At 36.9% G+C, this 25379-nt stretch overlaps 4 protein-coding genes across 18 annotated transcripts; all 4 read left to right on the top strand.

Annotated features, from left to right (window-relative positions):
• Nucleotides 1–1231: 1231 nt before the first annotated feature.
• LOC113704135 (putative disease resistance protein RGA3) lies at nucleotides 1232–8811 on the top strand. 6 transcript variants are annotated; one of them, XM_072061367.1, is made up of 5 exons: nucleotides 1232–5159; nucleotides 5498–5528; nucleotides 7938–8003; nucleotides 8127–8323; nucleotides 8442–8811. In XM_072061367.1, the coding sequence occupies exon 1, from the start codon at nucleotides 3223–3225 to the stop codon at nucleotides 4309–4311; it is 1089 nt and encodes a 362-aa protein (XP_071917468.1). In that variant the 5' UTR covers nucleotides 1232–3222; the 3' UTR covers nucleotides 4312–5159; nucleotides 5498–5528; nucleotides 7938–8003; nucleotides 8127–8323; nucleotides 8442–8811. The 6 variants fall into 6 exon arrangements, with proteins under 6 accessions (XP_071917468.1, XP_071917466.1, XP_071917467.1 ...); XM_072061365.1 differs by having other exon boundaries at nucleotides 6928–8003; XM_072061366.1 differs by having other exon boundaries at nucleotides 5498–6208.
• On the top strand, nucleotides 1533–2477 carry LOC140003916 (putative disease resistance protein RGA3). The gene has a single exon (XM_072060986.1). The coding sequence runs from the start codon at nucleotides 1533–1535 to the stop codon at nucleotides 2475–2477; it is 945 nt and encodes a 314-aa protein (XP_071917087.1).
• A 5304-nt stretch (nucleotides 8812–14115) lies between the features above and the next one.
• On the top strand, nucleotides 14116–22799 carry LOC113704134 (putative disease resistance protein RGA3). Of its 10 annotated transcripts, none has more exons than XM_027225814.2 (8): nucleotides 14116–17982; nucleotides 18104–18231; nucleotides 18912–19096; nucleotides 20696–20812; nucleotides 21673–21736; nucleotides 21860–22038; nucleotides 22156–22211; nucleotides 22356–22799. In XM_027225814.2, the coding sequence occupies exon 1, from the start codon at nucleotides 14644–14646 to the stop codon at nucleotides 16312–16314; it is 1671 nt and encodes a 556-aa protein (XP_027081615.1). In that variant the 5' UTR covers nucleotides 14116–14643; the 3' UTR covers nucleotides 16315–17982; nucleotides 18104–18231; nucleotides 18912–19096; nucleotides 20696–20812; nucleotides 21673–21736; nucleotides 21860–22038; nucleotides 22156–22211; nucleotides 22356–22799. The 10 variants fall into 10 exon arrangements, with proteins under 10 accessions (XP_027081615.1, XP_027081612.1, XP_027081617.1 ...); XM_027225811.2 differs by having other exon boundaries at nucleotides 20696–20816; XM_027225816.2 differs by lacking the exon at nucleotides 21673–21736.
• LOC113704642 (uncharacterized) lies at nucleotides 16606–17397 on the top strand. The gene has a single exon (XM_027226525.1). The coding sequence runs from the start codon at nucleotides 16606–16608 to the stop codon at nucleotides 17395–17397; it is 792 nt and encodes a 263-aa protein (XP_027082326.1).
• Nucleotides 22800–25379: the final 2580 nt, after the last annotated feature.

Genomic DNA, 25379 nt, shown 5'->3' with positions numbered 1-25379 from the left:
TATTAAAATGTTAACATTGGTATTGTCCTTTTATATGGATAAAGGAGGTAAGTGTAGAGTTATAAACGAACCGAATCGAACCGAGTATCTCATGTTTGAACTCTGTTCGTTAAGCGATTCGAACAACGTTCGTATTCGTTCGTTAATTTTCGAACTCCAAACCTGTGTTCGTGTTCAGATCGTTAAGCAAAATTCGTGTTCGAGTTCGAGTTCGTATTCAACTCGTATAACATAAACGAGCCATTCGCGAACATGATCGAAATGCTCGAATCCAAATTATTTTAAGCCTTAAATATGCCATGCAAATCATTACTCATTCTCAAAAACAATTAAAGCACTAAGTGACTAAATTCTATTATTTATTAACTATATAACTAACATTAACATAAAAACAACAAATAAAACAAAGTAATTTGCCCTCCAAATATAAAAGTCCAGCTATAAAATTAACCCTAAAATTTGTCAAATGATAATTATGTTCATGTTCGCGAACATGCTCGTGTTCGCTCGATTATTAATTGAACAAAAAAATTCGTTCGAACTCGGTTCGTTTAAGGTTTCGAACGAGCCTTTCACGAACACGAATGATTCGAAACGAACCGAGCTACAGAACAGCTCGGTTCGTTTAACAGCTCTAGGTAAGTGTAAGTCATAAAAACTTTGAAGAAGCTCAATAAAATTGTCAAAATTCTCAGGGGAAGATTGTGAAATTATCTGTATTTTAAAATAGATAAATTGAACATTTCACTTTAATAAATGAAAAAAAATTAGAGAAAAGCATGCAATAATAATTATTTAAAATATTTAAAATCGAGCTAATATTAGAGAAGACTCACTCTTATCGTTTCAAAGGAACAAAAATGGCAGATCGTGAAACCTCATTGGATCATTTCTTTAGATTTTTTTTTTCTTGACACACTTGTTGTTGGTGCAGGTGCAATAATTGAGATTCTTCAAAGTTTTTCTAGTAGTAATATAATAACAATTGAGACGCAAACGCGTCCCATCCAGTTCTATGTACTACTTTTCTAGTAGTTTTATTGTTAGTAATATTTTAGATGGAAATGTTAGTTGTAACTTGTACTGCATGTGCCTTCCACGATTTTTTCCAGGATTTCTTTTTTAAAAAAATAAATAAAATCAAGGATTAGACATATTTTCAGCAACCCAAGGGCCTGGCCTGGCATTAGCGTGAACTGAAGCACTAGCTGCAACAATGTAATTAACTAAAACCGAGGAAGAAGCATGTGGCTCCCTTTATAAATTGGATTAAATTACATAACTCTCTTAGTGGCTCCACCATACTTCCGTTCATACCACCGGGAACCCACGATCCCATTCTAAATTTGAAAAATAAATAAATAAATCGGTTCTCACCAAAACTTTGATGAAAGCCTCTACCCTTTTGTCCATCCCCATCTTTATTATCTGATAGGAAAAAGCATCCTAGCAAGCTACATACATACAAGGAAATCACCAATCTGATATCAACAAAGCATCCTAGCAATTAAGCCCCATACAAGGACAGGAAAATGGCCGACCCCGTCATTAGTGCCACTATTCAGGTTGCCTTGGAGACGGCAGTATCTCTTGCCACTGACAGGATTGGTATGTTAGTTGGGTTCAAGAAGGATGTGGCCAGCATGACTCGATCTCTTCGCTTTATCAATGCTCTCTTGGCTGATGCTGAGGAAAGGCAACAAAACCAGGACCGGGGAGTGCAAGAATGGCTGAAGAGTCTCGAGGAGGTTGCTTATGATGCTGACAACGTGTTGGATGAGCTCAACTACGAATCTCTTGGTTGCAAGGTGGAGTCCCGGAACCAGCACAAGCGAAAGGTATGCTGCTTCTTCTCCTTCTCTAACACTAATCTTGCTTTCCGTTGGAGAATGGCTTCTAAGGTCAGGGGCATCAAACTTAAGCTGAATGAGATCAACCAAGGAGCCAGTGATTTGGGACTGTTCGAGAGAGCAGTCATGGCAGCTGCCCTCCCTGCTGCTGCTGATGCTGGAGACAAAAGAAATCGGCAGACCGACTCTGTTGTTGCTCCAATGATTGGAAGAGCCGATGATGAATCAAAGATAGTGAAGATGCTGTTGAGCCCATCTGAGAAGGTTCTTTCTGGTCTTCCCATAACTGGTATGAGAGGTCTAGGCAAAACAACTTTGGCTAAATCGATATACAACAACAAGCAAATTGATGAGCACTTTAACAAAAAAATTTGGGTTTGTGTATCAAAAAAAGCTCCGATACTGGATCTTTTCAAACTCATTTTATTGCAATTGACGGAAAAAAAGGTTGAAGTGGAAGAAAAGGTTGAAGTGGAAGATAGGAATGTCATCGTTGGAAAAATTGGGAATCAACTTGGGGGAAAAAGATATTTCCTAGTTCTTGATGATGTGTGGGATGATGATCAGGCATTGTGGGATGACTTTTTCACCACCTTGAGGGGACTCAATCCAACCAATGGAAGCTAGTGTCTTGTCACTACTCGTATTGGTCAGGTGGCAGATATTGTGTCTGGAGCTTTGATGATGGATGATGAAGCCTATGCCTTAGGAAGGCTACCTGATGATCATTGTTGGTCTATCCTAAAAGAAAAAGTAGTTGGAGGCAGGGGCGGATTTAAGGTGGGGGCACTGGGGGCATGGGCCCCCACTGCCTCCCCTCAAATTTGTATAATAGTTATACAATTTTGATATAATCGTAAAGGTGCCCCCAGAGTTTTTTTAGAACAAATGTGAAAAAATAGATCACAAATTTTATATCATTCACTTTCCTCCCCTGGTCTTCCATTTTTTCCCCCAACAGAGCCAAGTATCAATTATATCAGTCTTTTCTTTTGGTCCCCACTCCCCAATTCCCTTTCCTCCTCTGGTCCCCATTTTCCCTTCACAACCGACGGCTCTTCTTTCTTCCCCCATTTATACTTGTTGGTGAATTTATTATTTTTTTGCTTAAAAAATTAGAAAAAGAGTAGATAAAAAATTTTGATGTTATTTTTGCCCCCACTAAAATTTTTTTCTGGCTCCGCCCCTGGTTGGAGGGGGAGAAGTACCTGATGAACTACAAGCAATTAAGGAGAGAGTAATCAAAAGATGTGATGGTCTACCATTGGCTGCAAGTGTAATAGGAGGTCTGTTACGTTTAAAGAGAAAAAAGGAGTGGCGATCAATTTTGGAGAATAGGCTTTTGAGTTTGAGTGCAGGTGGAGATCACGTGATGCAAATACTTAAGTTGAGTTTTGATAATTTGCCATCTCCATACATTAAGAAATGTTTTGCATATTGTTGTATATTTCCTAAGGATAGTAAGATAGAAAGGAATATGCTTATCGAACTTTGGATGGGAGAAGGTTTCCTTCAAACAGATGTCAAAAGCCAAACGATGATGGAGGAAATTGGTATGAATTATTTGAGAATTTTATTGCAGAGTTCATTGTTTGAAGAAATAATTGATGAATCAGATTATCCGTCAAAAACATGTTATCAGATGCATGATCTAGTGCATGACCTTTCAGAGTCAATGTCAAAGTCTACCAAAGTCATTAATGATAGGGATACATGTATAGTAGACAATGGTGATCAGATTCGTTACCTTGCAATAGACTCATTTGGTGGTGGAGAAGACAGAGATAAACTTTTGGAGAGTCTATCAACTTCGCTTCATACATTGTTTGTAAATGTTGACTTATCTGGCGATATGTTAATGAAGTTGAAGAACTTGTATGTTTTGAATTTGTCTTATACAACAACTGAAGAGCTTCCAGTCTCAATTGGCAAACTAATACATTTGCGGTATGTTAACCTTAAGCGGTCTGCAATCGGCATTTTGCCGGACTCCCTTTGCAAGCTTTATAATCTGCAGACATTGACGCTAAGTTACTCAAAAGTTAAAGATCTTCCGAAGGGGATACGCGATTTGATTAGCTTGAGACATCTCCACTATGACATAAGTGATAATGACTTTCAAATGCCGCTAGAGATGGGACGACTTACTTGCCTTCAGACGCTAGAGTTCTTTAATGTGGGTCGAGAGAAGGGTCGACAAATTGAAGAGCTTGGAAGCTTGAAGAACCTCAAAGGCAAATTGGAGATACGCAATCTGGAACTAGTAAAGGGTAAGGAAGGAGCTGAGGAAGCAAAACTATCTGAAAAGGCAAATCTATTTGGCCTGGTACTTCAGTGGGCCTGTGAACGAGAAGGCGACGACTACAATGACGAAGATGTGTTAGATGGCCTTCGACCCCACCCAAATTTGGAGGAGTTGGTAATTTGGAATTTTATGGGCGATCAATTTCCTCATGGTTAATGGATTTGCCAACGACGACAACACTCCCCAAGTCAGCAACAACACCCCCCAAGTTAGCACGTTTGGCATTTAATTTCTGCAACAGATGCAGAGAACTCCTTCCCCTGCAAAACTTTGCGTCTCTTAAGCAGCTGGAGATTTATGCTTGCGATGGGTTGACGAATCTGCCAGGTGACATACTGCACTCTTGTGCCTCTCTCCAGAAGCTTCGGGTGATTGGTTGCCGCAATCTTATCTCCTTTCCGCTTGATTTGCAACAAACGCCTTCTCTCTTGGAGCTGGAATTATACAGGTGTTCCAAACTGAAAACAAGCATGACGCCCAGAGGATTTGGTTTCCTAACCAGCTTAAGGGAGCTTGTAATTGGTCCCTTCTCAGATGATGGTGATGATCATGAAAATTCTTCAATTTACAATGAGTTTGATTGGTCTGGATTGATATCCTCCTCCTCCTCTTCGTCATCCACACTCCATGAATTAGCATTAATTGGGTTGCCACACATGGAGTCCCTGCCACATCGGATCCAATACTTGACCACTCTGACGTCACTATGGCTACGCGACTTTGGAGGTATAAAAGCTCTGCCAGATTGGTTCGGAAACTTCGCTGCTCTTGAATTCCCGCATTTACGGCATTTCACGGAGCTTGGACATCTACCCTCTGAGGATGCCATGAGAAGTCTCACCAAACTAAAACGTCTGGAGGTTTATGGTTCTCCTCTGTTAAAAGAAAGATGCACTCCTGAGAGCAGCGGCCCCGACTCCCAGTGGTCCAAAGTTTCTCACATTCAAGACCTATGCATAAGTTGATTAATAACCAACTTTCATCTTTGGATCAAATTCAATCATGTAAGATTGCCTTCAATAACCTCTTTCTTAATTTGCTTTACAATCAATCTCCCCTTCTCTTCACCTCCCCCTCTGATTAACCTTCTCGTGAGAAAACCTAAAAAGTCTCCATGGTTATTTTCACAATTTTCTCTTCTCCCTTTTTATCGTCCTATTTATTATCTTTCAAAGCTGCGGCATTAGCATTTCTTTATCGTCCTCCTCATTTACTCCTTACAACATAATAGTAATACTCTTGTAACTATCAATTAGAATGACCCCAAGCACCTATCCTGTTTCGTGCTTTGATGTTTTACTGTATCTCTGTTCATATTCTGTTCTATGCTTTGTTTTTGTAGGATTGATAGAAGAATAGCTTCATGAACAGAGGTTAGAATTTTGAAGCTTCTTCAGCACCATCTATATGGCTAGACCTCAATAACTTTTGGCCTGCATTTCCTCAACGTTTACAACAACTAGCAGTCTATTTACGTGCTCTGCTTCTGTAGATTTGAAGTTATTATTGCTAAAGTCATCTGACTGTTTAAAATTGTGATTCTAAGGGGACTGAACTTTTACCTCTTGATAATGAACTTGCATACTCTATCAGAGTCATATATGATGTTTTTCTGGTCACTTTTCCTTGATTTTGGCTTTTGAGCCATGAAGACAATGGTCAATTGAGGCGTTTTCGCAGGTGTTGGTCATTACTTTCATGTTTTGGTTCAAAATTTCTGGTAATTTTAGATATGCTTCTCTTCTTTCACTACTCAATTTTTACTTTTTACCACTTTAATATCTAATATATTACATATAAAACAAAAGAAATCTTGTTGTCACAAAGATATTTTTGAGGTAGCCGAGGAAGGTGTGTACTATTTGAGCAATGAAGTTGCACAAAACTTGGTGGAGTATCTTCCAACTGAACAACTCTAGGCGGAATGTTTTGAAGCATTCCGGTAGTTGGTCAAGCCTGCTTGTTGCGACTTGCTACTGTTAATGAATCCACCTTGATAAAGGCTTTTAAGCTCTCTCTGCTATTATGATTGTTGGTTGCCTCTTTTTTTATGGTAAGTTCTCCTTTTGGGGCTTTAGTTACAATGACAGAAAACCTGCAATTATCTGAAAATTTCCATTCGTTTTATTCTATCCTGAGCGCCATCTTGAGTTTGAGTTTTTGTGCTTTGCAGTGGTTTTAGGCACAAAGCTAAACATGGAACCTCATCGATGACTCTGACTCTGACTATAATACCAATAATCTTCTTCCTCTGCTTAATATTGGGTTTTAAGAAGTTTAATATCCAATGCACTAATTAAAACCTTTAAAAAATTATCATGTTTAAGACTTTTTCAAGCAGCAGAGACTTGGTAGACTATCCTCTTCTAAAGTTTAAGTTCAAATGCCATGATTTGAGATTTTAAGAGTCAAAGAGTTGTAATTAGCTCTACTCGTTGCATCTTGCTGTCTCAAAGAGTTCACCTTCATGGCAATTCTAGAGCTCTCTACCTTTCATGCTTGTGGGTGCTGCTTATTATCATTATTGTTATAGAACTTCTCATTTTTCAGTGTTTTGAACAAAAACTAATAGTTTCTATGGCACTTCTGGTACTTGTAGATTGAGCAGAAAGATTTGATATCTTCTTACTGATTTAGGTTAGAAAAGCACAACAGAAACAAATATTGATTTGGCTTTCTGAATAATTGACTAAACAAAAATGTCATGCAATTTCCAGTTAGCCTCATGATTTGCTATGTGAAGTCCTGAGTCTTGAGTTTTCTGTTTTGCAGTGACTGTAGGCTTAAAGCTCAGTCGGGAACCCTGATGACTCCTAATTACCGCCTTCACTTTTGAAAATCCTCTCTTTCCTTGAAAGTATATCAACTGATAATTGAAGCAACAACAGATTAGGTCTGCCAAGTTGGATACAGAGTCAGTCATTTCAATCTCTTCATCATGAATAAGCACAATATTTCGTAACCTTTTCCACTAGTAAGCCATGCACGGCTCCATATCAATTAATGGAACTAAACAGTCTTTTTGGTTAATTTCTAATGTTAAATTGGTATTGCTCACGTTCTATCACATATTATTTGCTGATACAAAGATCAAACATGGCAAATGGAGGCTTAATTCAATACCATGTTTCTGTACTAGATCAAACATGGCAAATGAATGAGATTTTCTTGGGTGAACTGAATCATGTTTTGGATGAAATGCACTAATGGCAGTTACTGTCCTTTGTACGTTGTGTTTGCTAACATCAGCACACTCTCTTTAAACTCGTGATTTCACCAGGATGAAATGGTTGCTCACTCTGAAGTTTCACCTGTTGAAAATGCATTGGACGTTTTAGATTCGATATCACATGCAGCAATTCTAGAAACCTTTTCTACGAGACTTAAAACCAGCAATTCTCTACTGCACGTCTTTCTCCTGCACTTAACAAGCAGATTTTTGTGTTCTCTCCCCTAGATGAAACTAGATTAGATTTTTATAGCTGGTATTAATTAATTTTTGGTTTGCATTTCCTACAATTTACCCATCAATATGAAATACGCACTAGGAGTTTCGTTTTGTTGATTTTATATATCTACTTTTGTGGATGTAAGATGTGATTGCTAAAGTGATCAGCTCCCTAACTCTTGATTCTAGAGGGAGTAAATAGTTGCTCCAGAGTTTAATCACCTCTTGAAGGCGCATATATCAAGCTTCTTGAACCATTTGATTAGTGATTTGTTCGATAAGTCTCGTAGATGATGGGTTTGTGTCTCGCTTTTCCTTGGTTATGATTTTCTAGGAGTAAAGATTTCAGGACTTTTCAGAGCTGTTGGTCATCAAATTGGTGTTTGGTTCTAAGAGTCCGGTAAGTTCAGATATACTACTCTTCTTTTACTACTCAAATTTGACTTTTAACTACTTTGAATCTGAACATATTACAACCAAAACTTGAGAAATCTTCTCATAATGACAATGTTTTTGGGAGCAGCCACGGAAGATGTACTGCTCATGCAGTGAAGCTGCACAGACTTGTTATAGCATCTTCTGACACAATCAAGACTAAGCTGCAAGTTTTGAAGCGTACTTGTTGGCTGCTGCTACTTGCTGCAATTATTTCATCTGCTGTGATGAAGGCTATTAAGCTCACCCCACCTTCTATACTTGTTGGTTGCTTCTCTCTTCATGGTAAGTTCTTATTTTAGTGTTTCAAATACAACAAAAATGTCATGCAACTATGTGCTGGCTTTATTCTTGACTGCATGCTGTCTCGAGTTTCTTAAGTTTGAGTTTTTGTGTTTTGCAGTGATTTTACACTCAAAGATCAACATTAACCTTGATAACTCGCTCTTACTATCATTTGTAATGAAGTCCTATGATCCCTTGCTGAACCAGACCCTGTTTCAGTCAGATCAGATGAAAACATCCGGGATTGAGTTCCTTGTCTGTCTGGTGTTGTTAAACTGTCCAACCGATTCAGCAATTTGTAGATATGTTAAATGAGGTGCTATTTTACTTCTTTTGGAACTCAATTTGCCATATCTTCCATACTGCTCATCGTTCAAACTAGCAGTATTTTGTAGCAGGAAAACGTGGATTAGCTGAACCCTGATAGATGCTTGCATCCTTCTTGAAGTTGTATCTTAGCTCTATAACAGGCAACATATTTTTTCTCAGTGTTCTGCAGTTGACTACAGGTTGTGTCCGATGATACTTGTCCATTGCTCCTAGTATCTGTAAAGCTCAGGACAGGACTCAGAGCACAAGAATCAATCAGCTTGAGCCCTTCTACTTTATGTTAATCAGAGAGCAATTTAGAAAACTGAATTGCTAAGGCACAATTTTGTATTCAAAAAAGGATCCCAGTTGGTGGACGGGATCGTTGGAAAGATAAAATTATGGCAATCAATTTTACAAGAATTAAATGGGAACATATAAGGTCAACCTTAGTCCATCAAACTGACATTTTACATGGTGTCTACTTGCAAAATTGCTTTCGTGCGAACTAGTACTTGTGCATATTGTTCCACGAAGCAGCAATGTGACATCGATCTTACACATCTTGGCTTGAAATATTTTCCTTGATAGCTCAGCGATATGTTACAAGAAAAGCATTTCTACATTTCCATGCCTATAAGACTTCGAAGGCCAATATAAGTAAATCCTCTTATATCTATAACAGTATAAAAAGTAGCAATAATAATAGCAATAACTAATTAGTGATTGTATAAATATTTATCTGGATTAAAGTTTTTACGTTTTCTATGATCACATTTTCCGATCATACCTTTTTATCTCACTAGTAATGGGAGCACATGCTTTGCATGTGAACCTGATACTTTTAGATATTTCTCCTTTAAAATTTTTAGAAAATCAATTATTTAGGATAATTTCATAAACCTCCCTTGAGGTTTCTAACAATTTCTCTCAATCAGAAGATTGCCTCCTACCTACTTTCTTAATTTGCTTTACAATCAATCAATCTCCCCTTCTCTTCACCTCCCCCTCTGATTAACCTTCTCGTGAGAAAACCTAAATAGTCTCCCTTTCGTGGTTATTTTCACAATTTTCTCTTCTCCCTTTTTATCGTCCTATTTATTATCTTTCAATCTAAGGTGTGCAACTTGCAATTGCTATCCATCTCACAAGAGTTATCATTATTATTATTCTTTGCATGCACTGTTTTCACCCTGTCATTGTCATCATTACACAAATATATGAAAAAAAATATTTATATTTACCTGAATCATTTTTTTAATTTTATCAGCCATCATTTTATCTCATATATATTATATCAAGCAACAAAAAGTGCTATGACATTAATCTAATTTTTTTGTTCAACTAAACCTCTATCCAATCACACTTTTATTTTAAGTCAAATGACATCTTTCCCTCTTACGGATCATTCATATTTTTTTTCCTTGGTTTGCTATTACATTGCACCAAATTAATAAATATTTCTTATTTTAACGAATGTGTCATAGCTTTTATGAATGTATTGCAAATGATATAAAATTTTCTTCAACCTCATTTGTTTTCGCTCAATTGCTTTACAAATCTCCCCCTTTAATGTAAAACTTGTCCCAATACTTTGGATGTCCCCTTCTGTTTGCTAGTGCACCAAACCGATTTTGTGACTCCTATACGTGTACAACATTAATTTGAACTAGCGTCTTGCATGTGCCTTGGCATGTTTATTTTTTTAAACTTTATAATGAATTCGTGCAAGCATGAATAATTTAAATAAAAAATTAATGATGATCTTACAAGTTCATTCATATTAATTTTAGAAAATTAATAGAATAATTATACTTAACTGTCATACTAATTTTTAAATACTTCTTTACATACTTTTACTATAATATAATAATATTCATCAAATATGATAACAAATATAAAAAAATCAATAGATATTCTACCTTTTTGTGTACGGATATTTTTTAGATAATTACAATTTTTATAATAACCATAAACCTAGTTACATTTTCCTACTTAACCGAGTACAATAGATTTTGCGATTTGTTTTCTACATCAAAAAATATTTAATTTCCAGCAATATTGATAAATCTATCAGCTAACAGTTAAAATTTTTTAACACTAAGTTAATCCATATGGATAAAAAAATTTATACAAATTTATCATATTGTTAGAAGAGAGAGGAACCATAAGAACAAATAATTCAAATTTGTTAGGAACGAGAAAAACTATAAGAAAAACTAATTATAAAAGAGTCGGATACAAAAATAGGTATCCAAATAACTGGTTAATTCCCCATTAATTTCCACTCATTTTCAATTTCCACCTTTTGAAGTCTTCTTTCGAGAATCTTCTATTATCGCAACTCTATTTAAGTTAAACTTGTGATCATATCATAGGCAAATAATTCAATTATAAAAATTAAAATCCGCAAGAACACGCTCATTTCCCCCTTCCCAAAACATCCAATTCAGTCAAATTTTATAATCATAGTGTGAACTAAAGGTCTATTTCACTTCTAACTTCAATTGATTGTACATTGTACTTCAAAAAAAGAAATAGTAATAAAGAAACTCCTTAAACTTTCACCACTTAAATTTTGTATGCTGTACATAAACAAGACATTTTGAAACAAAATGTTTGAATTTTTAAAGTGCTAGAAAGCTTGTGGAATTACGAGTGACTATTTTGGCAATTTCACAAGTGTAAAAGCTAAGAAAGCACCCAACCATTGGCCAATTATGTCGCTACATGCCAAACCTGATTGCTAACTCCACTTCATGTTTTTGATAAGTGAACCACGGATTATTTTTTATTAAAGTTTTTCCCCCACAAAATAACGTTTTTAGTCCATTTCCCAAGGATTAATGACTGAGGCAATTAATGTTGCAAAGTCACCAGCTATGGCTGTCATTTCTTCTTTCTCATTTACATTTTTATCGTTGAACATAGTTTTTTTTCTTCTTTTTTTTTTTTTGCGGGGGTCAGTCTTGGGTCAAACCACTACTCCGACAAACCATTGAGATATTTTCCACAGCCAAAGGCGCCAGCCAGCTTTCAATCAGAAAAAGATGAAATACCTAGCCAAGCATTGATCAATAAAGGCCAAGTCAATAATGGCATGCAAACTTCTCCATGGCAATTAATGGCATCCAAGTTTGTCAAAGATGTACTACTGCAGCACTTCTTTCTACCGGTGGTTAAAGAGCAAACAAAAGCATCCACTGTAAATTTCTAGCTATTTTGAACTAAACAAAAATGGAAAATACATAGCTAGCACGGAAATGGAGAACTTTGGGGGTCTGTGGATTTTAAAGAAATTGGAGCATAATCCCCTGCAGAAAGCAAACAAACTAAGGAGTCCCCAAAGGATAAAATATGTTTCAAATCTGATCCACTTAGGATCAGCAATTTAGATGGAATTATTAATTGTACGTTCACGTCCCAAGAACTGAGGAGTGAGATTTATTAGAGTCTCAATGATGATTGCCATTTTCTTTTCTTCATCATTCAACACGTTTCTTTTCCTTCTTGGGTGGAATTTTCCACATCCGATGCCCCCCCCAAGACACACACAAGCATGTGGAATGTGGATCAAAGGCAGCTGAAGAATCCCGGCAACAAAGGAGATTTGGCTCAGCGGCAACAAAAAAGAGATTAATTTTTTTTGGATCGTAAATGTGGAGTTCGAACTCTACATAATGAAAAAAAATTTAAGAAAGCGTCAAAATACGATCTAATTAGGTATGTATATCAACTCCCTTATATAGTCTTTTTAGGCTTCCCTTCTTGTAGAATAGAATAAATTAAGTTCCCCCTCTCTATAGAATAGAATAGATTAGGTTGTAGGAAAGTTATTGTTGCTATAAAAAAAAAAAAAAACACTTCCATTGCAGAAGCATCAGATTCAATTTGTCAAAGAAGCGTTGCACCAAATTGGATCGAAATTCTTTACTAATTTCTTGTGTTTCAGGAACCAAATTAAATAATTAAACAAGAATACACATAAGGAATGAGAAATTTCTAGTGTTTCAGGTATCAAAGAAATTGATAAGACATATCTTATAAAGTTTGGCAAGATTTGCAACAAGGAAACATAAGTTGGGAGAAATTCGAAATAGAAGAGAAAAGGAAACTAACATTTTTTTTGTAAATACATTTCTCAATCACATTTTTATCTCACATATATCAAATCTCTACAGTATATTTTTCTACAAAAAATTTCTAAAAATAGCAATCCAAATGGGACAAGTTGCGAGGAAAACTATATATTTAATTGGTGGTGAAATTTTGAATTCTTACATGCAAAGTGATGCGCAAACCGAAAAAGTTTGCAACAATTCTGGAACTCAAATTGGAAAATGTTTCTTTAGGAAAGATTCAGAACATTCCACAAGAAACGGGAACTATATATTTGTAATAATTACTTCAAAAGAATTCTTATATACTGACACTTTCTGGATTATGCTGTGAGACAATAATGGGATTAAGGAGAGTTGATATAGAAAAGAAACACTGGAGGAAAGAAGAATTGAGGTTTGTGATAAATAAATGTCAAAGATATGAAATTAGTATGACTTAGCCCCATATGAACTTTAATTCTTTAAGTGCAAACTTGATAATGGCAAAATGAAATTCATCTTAAAGTATGTTGAATTCCCACAAGAGAGATTGAGAGACATCCAGTTTGAGGAGAAACCAATATACGCGTCAGCAAAAGCTAAAGAAAAAAAATTAGAAAAGTAATAAAAAAAGGATCCAAAATCAACTAGAAAAAGAAAGTAATAAGAAATAAAATAACAAAAAAGATTAATACCGATCTGAATTAAAGACTATCAGATTTTAAAGAGAGGAGTAGAAGGCTAGGGGTTTCATACCGATCATGTTATATATATGTTTGAAACGCTAAAGTACAAAAGGTAATTTAAAATCTCAAGCCTGATTACTAAGCCAAGAAGCAAAATGCATCATAGCTAGTGCGAAAACAGAGAATATATAGGTTTGTTTGGATATCCATATTATTCTAAATAATATTTCGCTTGCATCATAAATACATTTTTCAACTCAATCTTTTATATTCTTAACCACCTTTTTATCTCACATATATCACATCATAAAAAGTATTACAGTAATTATTTCAAATAATATTTCAAATAACACTCTAGCTAAAGTACAAAAGGTAATTTAAAAGCCAAGAAGCAAAATGCGTCATAGCTAGTGCGAAAACAGAGAACATTATTGCTTCCCAGTGTGGTCGCTTCCCAAAACCGAACAAAATTCGGACCAAAATACTGTATGTCATAAATTCATTTTCCAAGGATTAACAATAATGACATGCATGTAACCAAAACAGAATCTCACTCTCCTTTTTACGATTTGATCGTGGACAAAAACAAATATGGTCCACAACCAAAAATTCTGAAGGCCCCACCTTTTAATCAGAAAACATGATGCCCCAACAACTACAATAATTGAGAAAGTTACTCTGTAAACACGCCAATGCAAAAGCTTACAAATTTGTCAGAGAAGAACTCCACGTCTACGCGGAAAAATTATTAATGCTCCTTTTTTCATAACCAATTATACTAGCCTAGATAAGATTACCAGTTCCTCGCTGCAAAAAACCTTCCATAAAAAAAAAACCATCTTGTTCTCAACACTGAATCCAAGGCAGCAAAAATGGCTGACGCTCTTATCAGCTCAACAATACAGGTCACATTGGAAACGACACTGTCTCTTGCCTCTGATAGGATTGGTTTGCTAGTTGGGTTCAAGAAGGATGTGGCCAGCATGACACATTCTCTCGGCTTTATCAAAGATGTCCTGGCTGATGCTGAGGAAAGGCAAAACCAAAGCAGAGGAGTGCAACGATGGTTGAAGTGTCTCGAGGAGGTGGCTTATGATGCTCAGAATGTGTTGGATGAGCTCTACTATGAATCTCTTCGTCACCAGGTGGAGTCCCGAAACCGACCCAAGCTCAAGGTATTCTCCTTCTTTTCCTTCTCAACATTAATCTTGCTTTTCGTTGGAGAATGGCTTCTAAGGTCAGGGACGTCAAACTGAAGTTGAAGGAGATAAATCAAGAAGCCAACGGATTGGGACTGGTTAGTAGGTTAGTGATGACAGCTGCCCTCCCTGCTGCTCCTGCTGTTGGAGACATAGGAAATCGGCAGACTGACTCTGTTCTTGTTCCAATAATTGGAAGAGCCGATGATGAATCAAACATATTGAAGATATTGTTGAGCCCATCTGAGAAGGTAGTTTTTGTTCTTCCCATATTTGGTATGGGAGGTCTAGGCAAAACAACTTTGGCTAAATCGATATACAACAATCAGCAAATTGATGGGCAATTTGAGAAAAAGTTGTGGGTTTGTGTATCGAAAAAAGTTCCAGTAGTGGAACTTTTCAAACTCATGTTAGTGCAATTGATGAAAAGAAAAGTTGAAGTGGATGATAGGAATGTCATCGTTGAAGACATTCAGAATCAACTTGGGGGAAAAAGATATCTCCTAGTTCTTGATGATGTGTGGGATGATAATCGTGCATTGTGGGATAACTTTTTCACCACCTTGAAGGGGCTCAATCCAACTAATGGAAGCTGGTGTCTGGTCACTACTCGTTTAGGTCCAGTGGCACATAGTGTGTCTCGAGTTTTGGGGATGATGGAAAATGAACCATATCCATTAGGAAAACTACCTGATGATCATTGTTGGTCTATCGTAAAAGAAAAAGTAGTTGGAGGGGAAGAAGAACCTGATGAACTAAAAGCAATTAAAAAGAGAATAATCAAAAGATGTAATGGTCTACCATTGGCTGCAAGTGTAATTGGAGGTCTATTATCTTTAAAGAGAAAAGAAGAGTGGCCATCAATTTTGGAGAATAGGCTTTCGAGTTTGAGTGCAGGTGGAGATGGTGTCATGGAAATACTTAAATTGAGTTTTGATTGTTTACCATCACCAGCCGTTAAGAAATGTTTTGCATATTGTTCTATGTTTACTAAGGATACTGAGATGGAAAGAGATATGCTAATCGAACTTTGGATGGCAGAAGGTTTCCTCCATGCAGGTCTCGAGAACAAAACAATGGAGGAAATTGGAGAATATTACTTGGAAATTTTATTGCAGAGTTCTTTGCTGGAAGAAATAAGAGACGCTTGGGGAAGGTATTATAAAATGCATGATATAGTGCACGAAGTCTCAAAATCAATAATGTCAAAGTCTACTAAATTCATTAATTCGGAGACTGGTTCAGGAGACAATAGTAATCAGGTTCGTTGTCTTGTAATAGACTCATTTGGAGAAGACACAATAAATCTTTTTGAGAGTGGATCAAATTTGCTTCATACATTGTTTCTGAGTCAGGGTAGCTTATCTGATGATATGCTAATGAAGTTGAAGAATTTGCACGTTTTGAATTTGTCCGGTGCAAAAAATCAGAATCTGCCAATCTCAATTGGCAAACTGATACACTTGAGGTACATTAACTTTGAGGGTTCTAAAAGCGAAACTTTGCCGGAATCTGTTTGCAAACTTTATAATTTGCAGACACTGAGGCTAAACAGCTTGGCTCTTAAGGTTCTGCCGAAGGGGACGCGCGATTTGATTAGCTTGAGACATCTCCACTATTACACCTATAATGAAGAATTTCAAATGCCGTTAAGAGATGGGACGACTGACTTGCCTTCAGACGCTAGCATTCTTTAAAGTGGGTCGAGAGAAGGGTCGACGAATTGGAGAGCTTGGAAGCTTGAAGAACCTCAAAGGCAATTTGGAGATACACAATCTTCATCTAGTAAAGGATAGAAAAGGAGCTGAAGAAGCAAAACTATCTGAAAGGCTAATCTATTTAGTTTGCGACTTAAGTGGGCCCGGCCTTGGCATCGAGAAGGCCATAACTACAACGACGAAAAAGTGTTGGACTGCCTTCGACCCCACCCAAATTTGGAGGAGTTGGTAATTGAGAATTTTATGGGTGATCAATTTCCTCGATGGTTAATGGATTTGCCAACAGCAACAACACTCCCCAAGTTAGCGAGTTTGACATTTAATTGCTGCAACAGATGCAGAGAACTCCTTCCCCTGCAAAACTTTACGTCTCTTAAAGAGCTAGTGATTACAAATTGCGGTGGGTTGACGAATCTGCCCGGTGACATGCAACACTCGTGTGCCTCTCTCCAGAAGCTTCGGGTGACTTATTGCTACAATCTTTTCTCCTTTCCGCTTGATTTGCAACAAATGCCTTCTCTCTTGGAGCTGGAATTATGGAAGTGTCCCAAACTGAAAACAAGTACGACGCCCAAAGGATTTGGTTTCCTAACCAGCTTAAGAAAGCTTGTAATTGGTCCCTTCTCAGATGATGGTGATGATCACGAAAATTCTTCAATTTACAATGAGTTTGATTGGTCTGGATTGATATCCTCCTCCTCCTCCTCTTCGTCATCCGCACTCCGTGAATTAGAATTATTTGGGTTGCCACACATGGAGTCCCTGCCACCTCAGATCCAATACTTGACCACTCTCACGTCACTAACGCTACTTGTCTTTGGAGGTATAAAAGCTCTGCCAGATTGGTTCGAAAACTTTGCGGCTCTTGAAGACGTGCACTTATGGTTTTTCAAAGAGCTTGGACATCTACCCTCTGAGGATGCCATGAGAAGTCTCACCAAACTAAAACGTCTGGAGGTTTATGGTTCTCCTCTGTTAAAAGAAAGATGCACTCCTGAGAGCAGCGGCCCCGACTCCCAGTGGTCCAAAGTTTCTCACATTCAAGACCTATGCATAAGTTGATTAATAACCAACTTTCATCTTTGGATCAAATTCAATCAGGGGACTGAACTTTCATCTCTCAAGAGGTTATTGAAGGCAATCTTGATTCTAAGGGGACTGAACTTTTACCTCGTCTCTTGATAATGAACTTGCATACTTATCTAAACTATTTGAGTAGTAATTGCTCCATCAGAGTCATATATGATGGTTTTCTGGCTCACTTTTCCTTGATTTTGGCTTTTTATCCATGAAGACAATGGTCAATTGAGGAGTTTTCGCAGCTGTTGGTTATCACTTTCATGTTTTGGTTCAAAAATTCGGATAATTTTAGATATGCTTCTCTTCTTTCGCTGCTCAATTTTGACTTTAAACCACTTTAATATCTAATATATTACATATAAAATAAGAGAAATCTTGTCGTCACGAAGATATTTTTGAGGTAGCCAAGGAAGGTGTGCACTGTTTGGGCAATGAAGTTGCACAAAACTTGGTGGAGTATCTTCCAACATTCAACTCAAGTTTGCTTGTTGTGACTTGCTGATCTTAATGATAGAGGCTTTTAAGCTCTCTCTGCTTTTATGATTGTCGGTTGCTTCTTTTTTTATGGTAAGTTTCTCCTTTTGGGGCTTTAGTCACAATGACAGAAAACCTGCGATTATCTAAAAATTTCCATTAGCTTTATTCTATTTTGAACGCCATCTTGAGTTTGAGTTTTTGTACTTTGCAGTGATTTTAGGCACAAAGCTTAACAGGGAACCTCATCGATTTCTCTTTCAAAGTCCTACAATTCCTTGCTGGATGGCATTCTCTTTTTCTCTGTGCCTCATATGTCCAAAGTCTGAGATATCCACTGGGGTATGGTTCTTTAAAACTGTCCAAACGATCCAGTGATGTGTAGTCATGATAATGAGGTGCTGATTTACATGTTTTAGAACTCAAATTGTCATCTCTGGCATACTGCTCAGAGTTAGAAGTTAGAACTAACTGGTGTTTTGGTAGCAATTAAATGTGGATCTCTATTGTGCCTCAGTGGCCCACACCTCTATTGTTTCTCAATGCCTCAATGTGAAATGCTTTGCCTGCACTACAAATTGTCCATTATTATTTTCTTTTTATGAGTTGTAATTACTTGCTTTGTGGTTGGAACCAAAATACTGTAATTGTAAACATGACTTAGTACTTGCTTATCTATTTATTTTCATACAAACAAGACATATTTTAGCCTTTTGTAGGAATGACAGAACAAAATTATTGTTGAATTTTCTGAACTTGCTGATTAGCTTTCTTGCTCACATTTGCTCACATATTGTCTCAACTCGAGTTTTCTGTTCTGCAATGATCTCAGGCTCAAATGTGAACTAGAATCTACAATTGCACTTACTTATTGATTGAATTGCACAGCTTGTAACTTTTGAAAACTTTGTTGAATCAAATCCTGTTTCAATTGGACAGAAATGATTAGGATGGCACACTACAGGCACACTTTTCTTTCTTCCTGGTGTTTAAAACCTGATAAAATGCTCTATCTTTGTCAGCTGGCCTCTGCAAACTGCCCACCAGAATTTCTTTCCCCAGCTTATGTAATGTCTTTCAAGATCAAGAGTCATCATTACCATGAATTTCTGCTAATGATCATGGGGGGTTTGGTTGGTGATAGAGCTTGTACTAGAGAAACAGATTGACAATGAGGAGCTTGCAAATTTTCAAGAAGTACTGTAAGGTTAGCGAATTTGTTTTAAATGGATTAGTAGATGTACTTGGTATCAAGTCTTATTTCCTGCTCATTAGTTTTAGAACAAAGGTAACAAAAAGAAACCCTTTCTTTCTGTAAGATTCCTAGCTCAAATATGACATGGAATTTGCTCTTCTATCTTTACCTTCCTGAGATTTTCAATCTAAAAGGTCCTCATCCAACTAAGTACTCTGAAAGTTCATTTGGTTATCAATTTGCTAGAAAGGAATGATAATGCATTTACATTCATGAAATAGATTGTTAAATCAAGGTTTGATGGAACACAGAAAATTATAGATAGGCAATGATGGACAAAGAGTTTAGGAGTCAATTTCTAGTTTATTGTTTCTGCAGGACAACATACTCCAGTGAAATCATTACTAAATTCTTTTAAATCTATCCAATATCAGGTGATAGAAATTGTACAATAAGATGATTTTGTTGCAAAATATCTGAATGTTTAAAACGTCTGCTTCCAAGATGTTGTCTAGTAATGTAACAGTAAGGTCAGTTGTCTACTTTGTTGAACTTTTCCTGGCCTTTTCAGCCTGATTCAAAAAAACCCAACAAGCGTTGTTCCGGGAAGAAAACAATATCGCTAACCATATATTAAATTCAATTATGGAATACAGATGTTCAAGAGGAGATTATTTGATGTGGACAGTTAAACATGATGTCAAAGCTGAAAACTTTTGTATTTTCATCTACGGTACAAAATTCTTTGTTTTAAATAAAAAATAGCAGTTTACTTTTGCTCATGCTTGTTAAACATGATTGCTGAAAGGAGCTAATTCTCTTTAAACTCGAGATTCTACCGGGATGGAAATGCTTGTTCTGAACTTCCATCTCTTGGAAATGTATTTATCATCTTGCTCCAAATTATGCTTGTTCTGAACTTCCATCTCTTGGAAATGTATTTATCATCTTGCTCCAAATTATCTGATTATTGGTATTCTTATTATGTCTCTTAAATGATGGGATTCTACTTTCTTCAGCTTTGATCTCTTGACCTAAATCCAATGGTCAATCGAATTACTCTCACTGCCCTTGGTTGTGGGATTGGTGGTCTGATAATTTATAATACCAACTATCTTCTTCCACTACTTAATATTGGGTTTTAAGCAGTTTAAGCATTAACTAAAACCTTAAAAAAATTGTCATGTTTAAGACATTTTCAAGCAGCAGAGACTTGGTAGACTATCCTCTTCTGAAGTTTAAGTTCAAATGCAATGATTTGAGTTATTAGCTCTACTTGTTGCATCTTGCAGTCTCAAATAGTTCGCTTTTATGGCAATTCTAGGACTCTCTGCCTCTCCTGCTTGTGGGTACCAGTCATTATTGTTATAGAACTTTTCTTTTTCAGTGTTTTGAACAAAAGCTAATATAGTTTTTGTGATGCTTCTGGTACTTGTGGACTGAACAGAAAGATTTGATACCTGCTTACTGATTTACGTTAGAAAAGAAGAAAAAAAACAAATATTGATTTAGCTTTCTGAATAATTGACTAGACAAAAATGTCATGCAATTTCGTGTTTGCCTCATGATTTGCTAATGCGAAGTCCTGAGTCTGAGTTTTCTGTTTTGCAGTTGCTGTAGGTTTATAGCTCTGTAGGGAACCCTGATGGCTCCTAATCACCGCCTTTACTTTTCAAAGTCCTTTCTTTCCTTTGAAGTATATCAAGTGATAATTGGAGCAGCAACAGAGTAGGTCTGCCAAGTAACTCTTTATCATGAATAAGTGCAATATTTCATAACCTTTACGACTAATAAACCATGCACGGTTCCATACCAATCTAAACTAACGGAACTAAACAATCATTTTGGTTAATTTAAAATGTCAAATTGGTATTTCTCCCGTTGTATCACATCTCATTCGCTGTTGCAAAGATCAAACATGGCAAATGGTGGTCCAATTCAATACCATCCATGTTTCAGTACTACACTTAAAGCTTCAGTTGCATATTTTTTTCAGTGACCGAGATTTTCTTGGGTTAACTGAATCACGTTTTTCAGTTGCATAGTTTTGTTTATCATGCATATCAGTTACTGTGATTGCTAACATCGGTGCACTCTCTGTAAACTTGTGATTTCACCAGGATGAAGTGATTGATCTCTCTGAAGTTTCACACGTTGAAAATGCATTGGACATTTTAGATTTGATACCACAAGCAGCAATTCTACAAACCTTTTCTATAAGACTTTAAACCCCCAATTCTCTACTGAGCTCCTTTCTCCTGCACTTAACAAGCAGATTTTTGAGGTCTCTCCCCTAGATGAACTTAGATTAGATTTTTATAGCTGGTATTAATTAATTTTTGTTTTGCATTTCCTACAAGTTACCCATCAATATGAAATAAGCACTAGAAGTTTAATTTTGTTGATTTTATATATTTGCTTTTGTGGATGTAAGACGTGATTGCTAAAGTAAATAGTTGCTCCAAAGTTTAATCGCCTCTTGAAGGCTCATTTATCAAGCTTCTTGAACCATTTGATTAGTGATTTGTTCGATAAGTCTCGTAGATGATGGGTTTATGTGTCACTTTTCCTTGGTTATGATTTTCTAGTACGAAAGATTTCAGGAGTTTTCAGAGCTGTTGGTCATCAAATTGGTGTTTGTTGTAGTGTCTGGTAAATTCAGATATACTACTCTTCTTTTACTACTCAAATTTGACTTTTAACTACTTTGATTCTGAACATATTACAACCAAAACTTGAGAAATCTTCTCATAATGAAAATGTTTTTGGGAGCAGCCACGGAAGATATACTATTCATGCAGTGAATCTGCACAGAATTGTTAGAGTGCAAGTTTTGAGACTGCCAAGCGTACTTGTTGGCTGCTGCCACTTGCTGCAATTATTTCATCAGCTGTGATGAAGGCTATTAAGCTCATTCTGCCTTCTACACTTGTTGGGTTGCTCCTCTCTTCATGGTAAGTTCTTATTTTAGTGTTTCAAATACAAAAAAATGTCATGCAACCATGTGCTGGCTTTATTCTTGACTATATGCTGTCTCGAGTTTCTTAAGTTTGATTTTCTATGTTTTGCAGTAGGTTTACGCTCAAAGATCAACATTAAACTTGATAGCTCTTGCTTACTATCCTTGGTATACGATCCCTTGCTGAACCAGATCCTGTTTGATAGAGCGGTTATTTGGCACATTTTGCACTGTTATTTTGTCCTAATTTTAGCTACTTACTGTGCTAAGTATTGAGGTTTTGCTCATATTTCATATTTGTATGAATTACAGATGATTGGCGTTAAAAGTAATCTCTTGAGGCAAATTTCCAGAAGACCCTTCATCTCAGAGCGTGGCCACGCCAGAAAAGGTAGATGCTCTCGAAAAGCCGGATCCGCGGGACCAATAGCAGGAGACCCAATTAAGGCACTAGGTCCATGTGAACCAGATGCGTGGGATTAAAACCCATAGACAAGTCCTGCTCCTAATTGCTTTGGCTGGCGGCGGCTACAAAAGGCAAAAAGAAAGCCAGATTCACGTATTAGGAATTAGATAGCTTTAGTTTTCTTTTTCCCTAACCGTCAGACGTTGTAGACTCTTCTCTTGCTTTTTGGCTTTCACGTTTTTGACTCTTTGGCTTTGGCTTTGGCTCTGTACAATTTTCGTTGGTTTTTACGTTGTACTTCGGCTTCAGTACGAACATTAACGCAAAGACAAGGAAGACGTTTTCTTTTCTTTCTTTTCGTCATTACTCCATCGTTCCAATTTCGCTGATGACTGTGCGGATGAAATCAACCAACCCACGCAAAATTGATACGATGAGGAGCAGCTAGGTTTTTCTTCTACCCAAAGGTTAACGCGAAGGCGCGGTCCATAACATCTGTGAGATCTAATCAAACTTTCATTACTTTTTTCAATTTGTTGTTATTCGTACGTTTCCTGAATTAATTGTTCATGGGTATTTTATTAATTGAATATCAACGGCCGGGTATTTGATTTAATTTAATAGCCTACTGTCATATTAACTAAATTGAATCCGTAATTGTTCGTTTAGTCGATACCTAGTGACAACCACCATAATTGGGTTTATGTTGGGAAAACGTAAGATCTAACTTAAATAAACTCTCTTAGCGTGTTTATTAGTTAGGGTTGGGTTCTTCTAGTTTCAATGCAATTGGGTAATTAAATTCTTACGGTCGTACCTAGGGTTGTTATCTGGTTAGAGAAGCAGTCAATGGTCGTACCTTGACTGTCGAAAAAGTAAGGAAGAACTGGTTGTCAGAGCTTGTTGATAACTATAACCAACCTAATAAGAACATCTAACCAACCTAATTATGGTTGTGACAGCCCCACTTTCCCCTAAGGCGAACCAAAGGGTTCGGCGGACTGCCTGCCCAGCTCTCGCCGGGACTCAGTCGATCACTTCAAGCAACCATAAGAACATCTAACCACGATCCAACTTAAAACAAAACGTATATACAATAATATCTCAAGAAGAAGTACAACCGTCAAATATACAGAGGTTCTCAAATCACTATACAACCAGCCCGTGCCAAGCACTAGGGCGAGAACCATGACAAAAGAAAACCAAGGGCTAGACCCAGCTAGTCTATATCGGCTCTCGTCCTTGCTCGCCTTCCCCTGTTAAGGAAAACAAACTAAAGGGGTGAGCTATAAGTTCAGTGAGGTTCCGAACACATAGGCAACAAGAAGTTCAAAGCATTCATTACATGTTACCAATAATTCAAATACAAAAGAAAGCGATAAACACCTTCATTAAAAGGATACGTGCTCACAAGGAGCCATTCGTTCATTCATTCGTTCATTCATTCTCCTTTCGTTCCCTTATACCTTCAATCATTTGAAAATGCATTTGTATATAAGTAAAACCCTCATTCATTCATTCGTTCATTCATTCATTCACCAGGCTCCACCAACCTCCACCAATCTACAAGGTAATACTCGAGTATACCAAAACGTTCACCCAGGTCCCTAATCGCCCAACCGAGTCCGCTTCTGGCTCGAGACGACCGGTAACAAGGGGCAATGGCCAGTTCAGCCAAAAGGCTTACATTCATGCACAAATAACATTTCAATCATTCAATCATTGAAAATTTCACAATCGTTTAGGCCGAGTGCGATAAAGTACACACTTGCCTAGAAAACTCGTTTTAACAATCACTGAAAGCATATAACATGTTATCAATCATTCATACCAGCCATAAAATCATGAAACATATCAAACAGGGAACACTCACCTATACACGCAAAATAACGTCCACTTCTCAATCACCAATGAAACCTAAAAGTAAACAAAGAACACATTACAATCCATCTAGCATGATTTGGATGAAATCAAGGATTACCCGACTACTCGCGAGTAAACGTATAAAATGACTTTTAAAGTGTCAATAGAGCATATGGATCCGTGGACGGGAATTACTAGGGTTCATAAACCAACCTAAAGAGGTATTAGGTTTTAGAATGGTAAAATGATCATTTTATTTGCCAAGCGGAAATATACAGGTTCAAATAGAAATTTAGCCCTCGGCCACCTTTTGAAAGAGCCGGTAACATTTTCAGTAAATACGTCCAATTCGTCACAAAATACATTCGCAAAATCACTTTAACTTGTTCACATTACAAGAAGATAAGCGGACGGCATGTCCCTTGTGTTTACCTATTCTCCAGCCATTAATGGCTTCATTATTTTCCTCAAAACAGTCCCAACATCTCATATAGAATAATCTCATGTCCAAAATCCATTCACTAGGCTTAAATTCATATAAATACAAAAATCAAGCTAAAAAACATTTCCGGATAAAAACAGTTTTTGACACCATTTTGCGGTTTTGGCACCATTGGCGCTACGATTATCGGATGAAGGTGCAAGATACACCATTTCGAAGCTAACAGATAGGGTTACAATGTTGAAGAAGGCCACTCAGTCCAGTTTGTAGTGCAACTAGGTCAAAATTGACATATATGAAACCAGAAACTCACAAACAGGTTGGCTAACCGCACAATTGTTAAACAGCAATAACTCAGGCTACCGAAGTCCGATTGAAGTATATCTTATGGTTTTTCGAAGCTAAAACACAACCCTACATTTCTTATGCAGACCTCCAAGGCCAAATCATGTATTTTCATGATCAAAAATGGAAAACTACACCAAAACCAGAATTCTGGGCGCGAAACAGGTTTCATGAACAGTCAAGGGTATTTCGGTCATTTCACATGCTACAGTGGTCGGATCAAGCTGAAATTTTTCAGGAAACTATTTTATACTATTGGTTACAACTTTAATGTTTTGGC

Source organism: Coffea arabica, chromosome 8e (assembly GCF_036785885.1).
Source record: "Coffea arabica cultivar ET-39 chromosome 8e, Coffea Arabica ET-39 HiFi, whole genome shotgun sequence".
NCBI classification, from domain to species: domain Eukaryota; kingdom Viridiplantae; phylum Streptophyta; class Magnoliopsida; order Gentianales; family Rubiaceae; genus Coffea; species Coffea arabica.
The sequence above is the reverse complement of the archived record's forward strand: the minus strand, read 5'-3'. Positions and strand labels throughout refer to the sequence as shown.

Coding starts and splice junctions, on each gene's coding strand:
- LOC113704642 (XM_027226525.1), top strand. CDS start 16,606: ATGGATTTGCCAACAGCAACAACACTCCCCAAGTTAGCGAGTTTGACA.
- LOC113704134 (XM_072061642.1), top strand. CDS start 14,644: ATGGCTTCTAAGGTCAGGGACGTCAAACTGAAGTTGAAGGAGATAAAT.
- LOC113704135 (XM_072061364.1), top strand. CDS start 3,223: ATGCAAATACTTAAGTTGAGTTTTGATAATTTGCCATCTCCATACATT.
- LOC140003916 (XM_072060986.1), top strand. CDS start 1,533: ATGGCCGACCCCGTCATTAGTGCCACTATTCAGGTTGCCTTGGAGACG.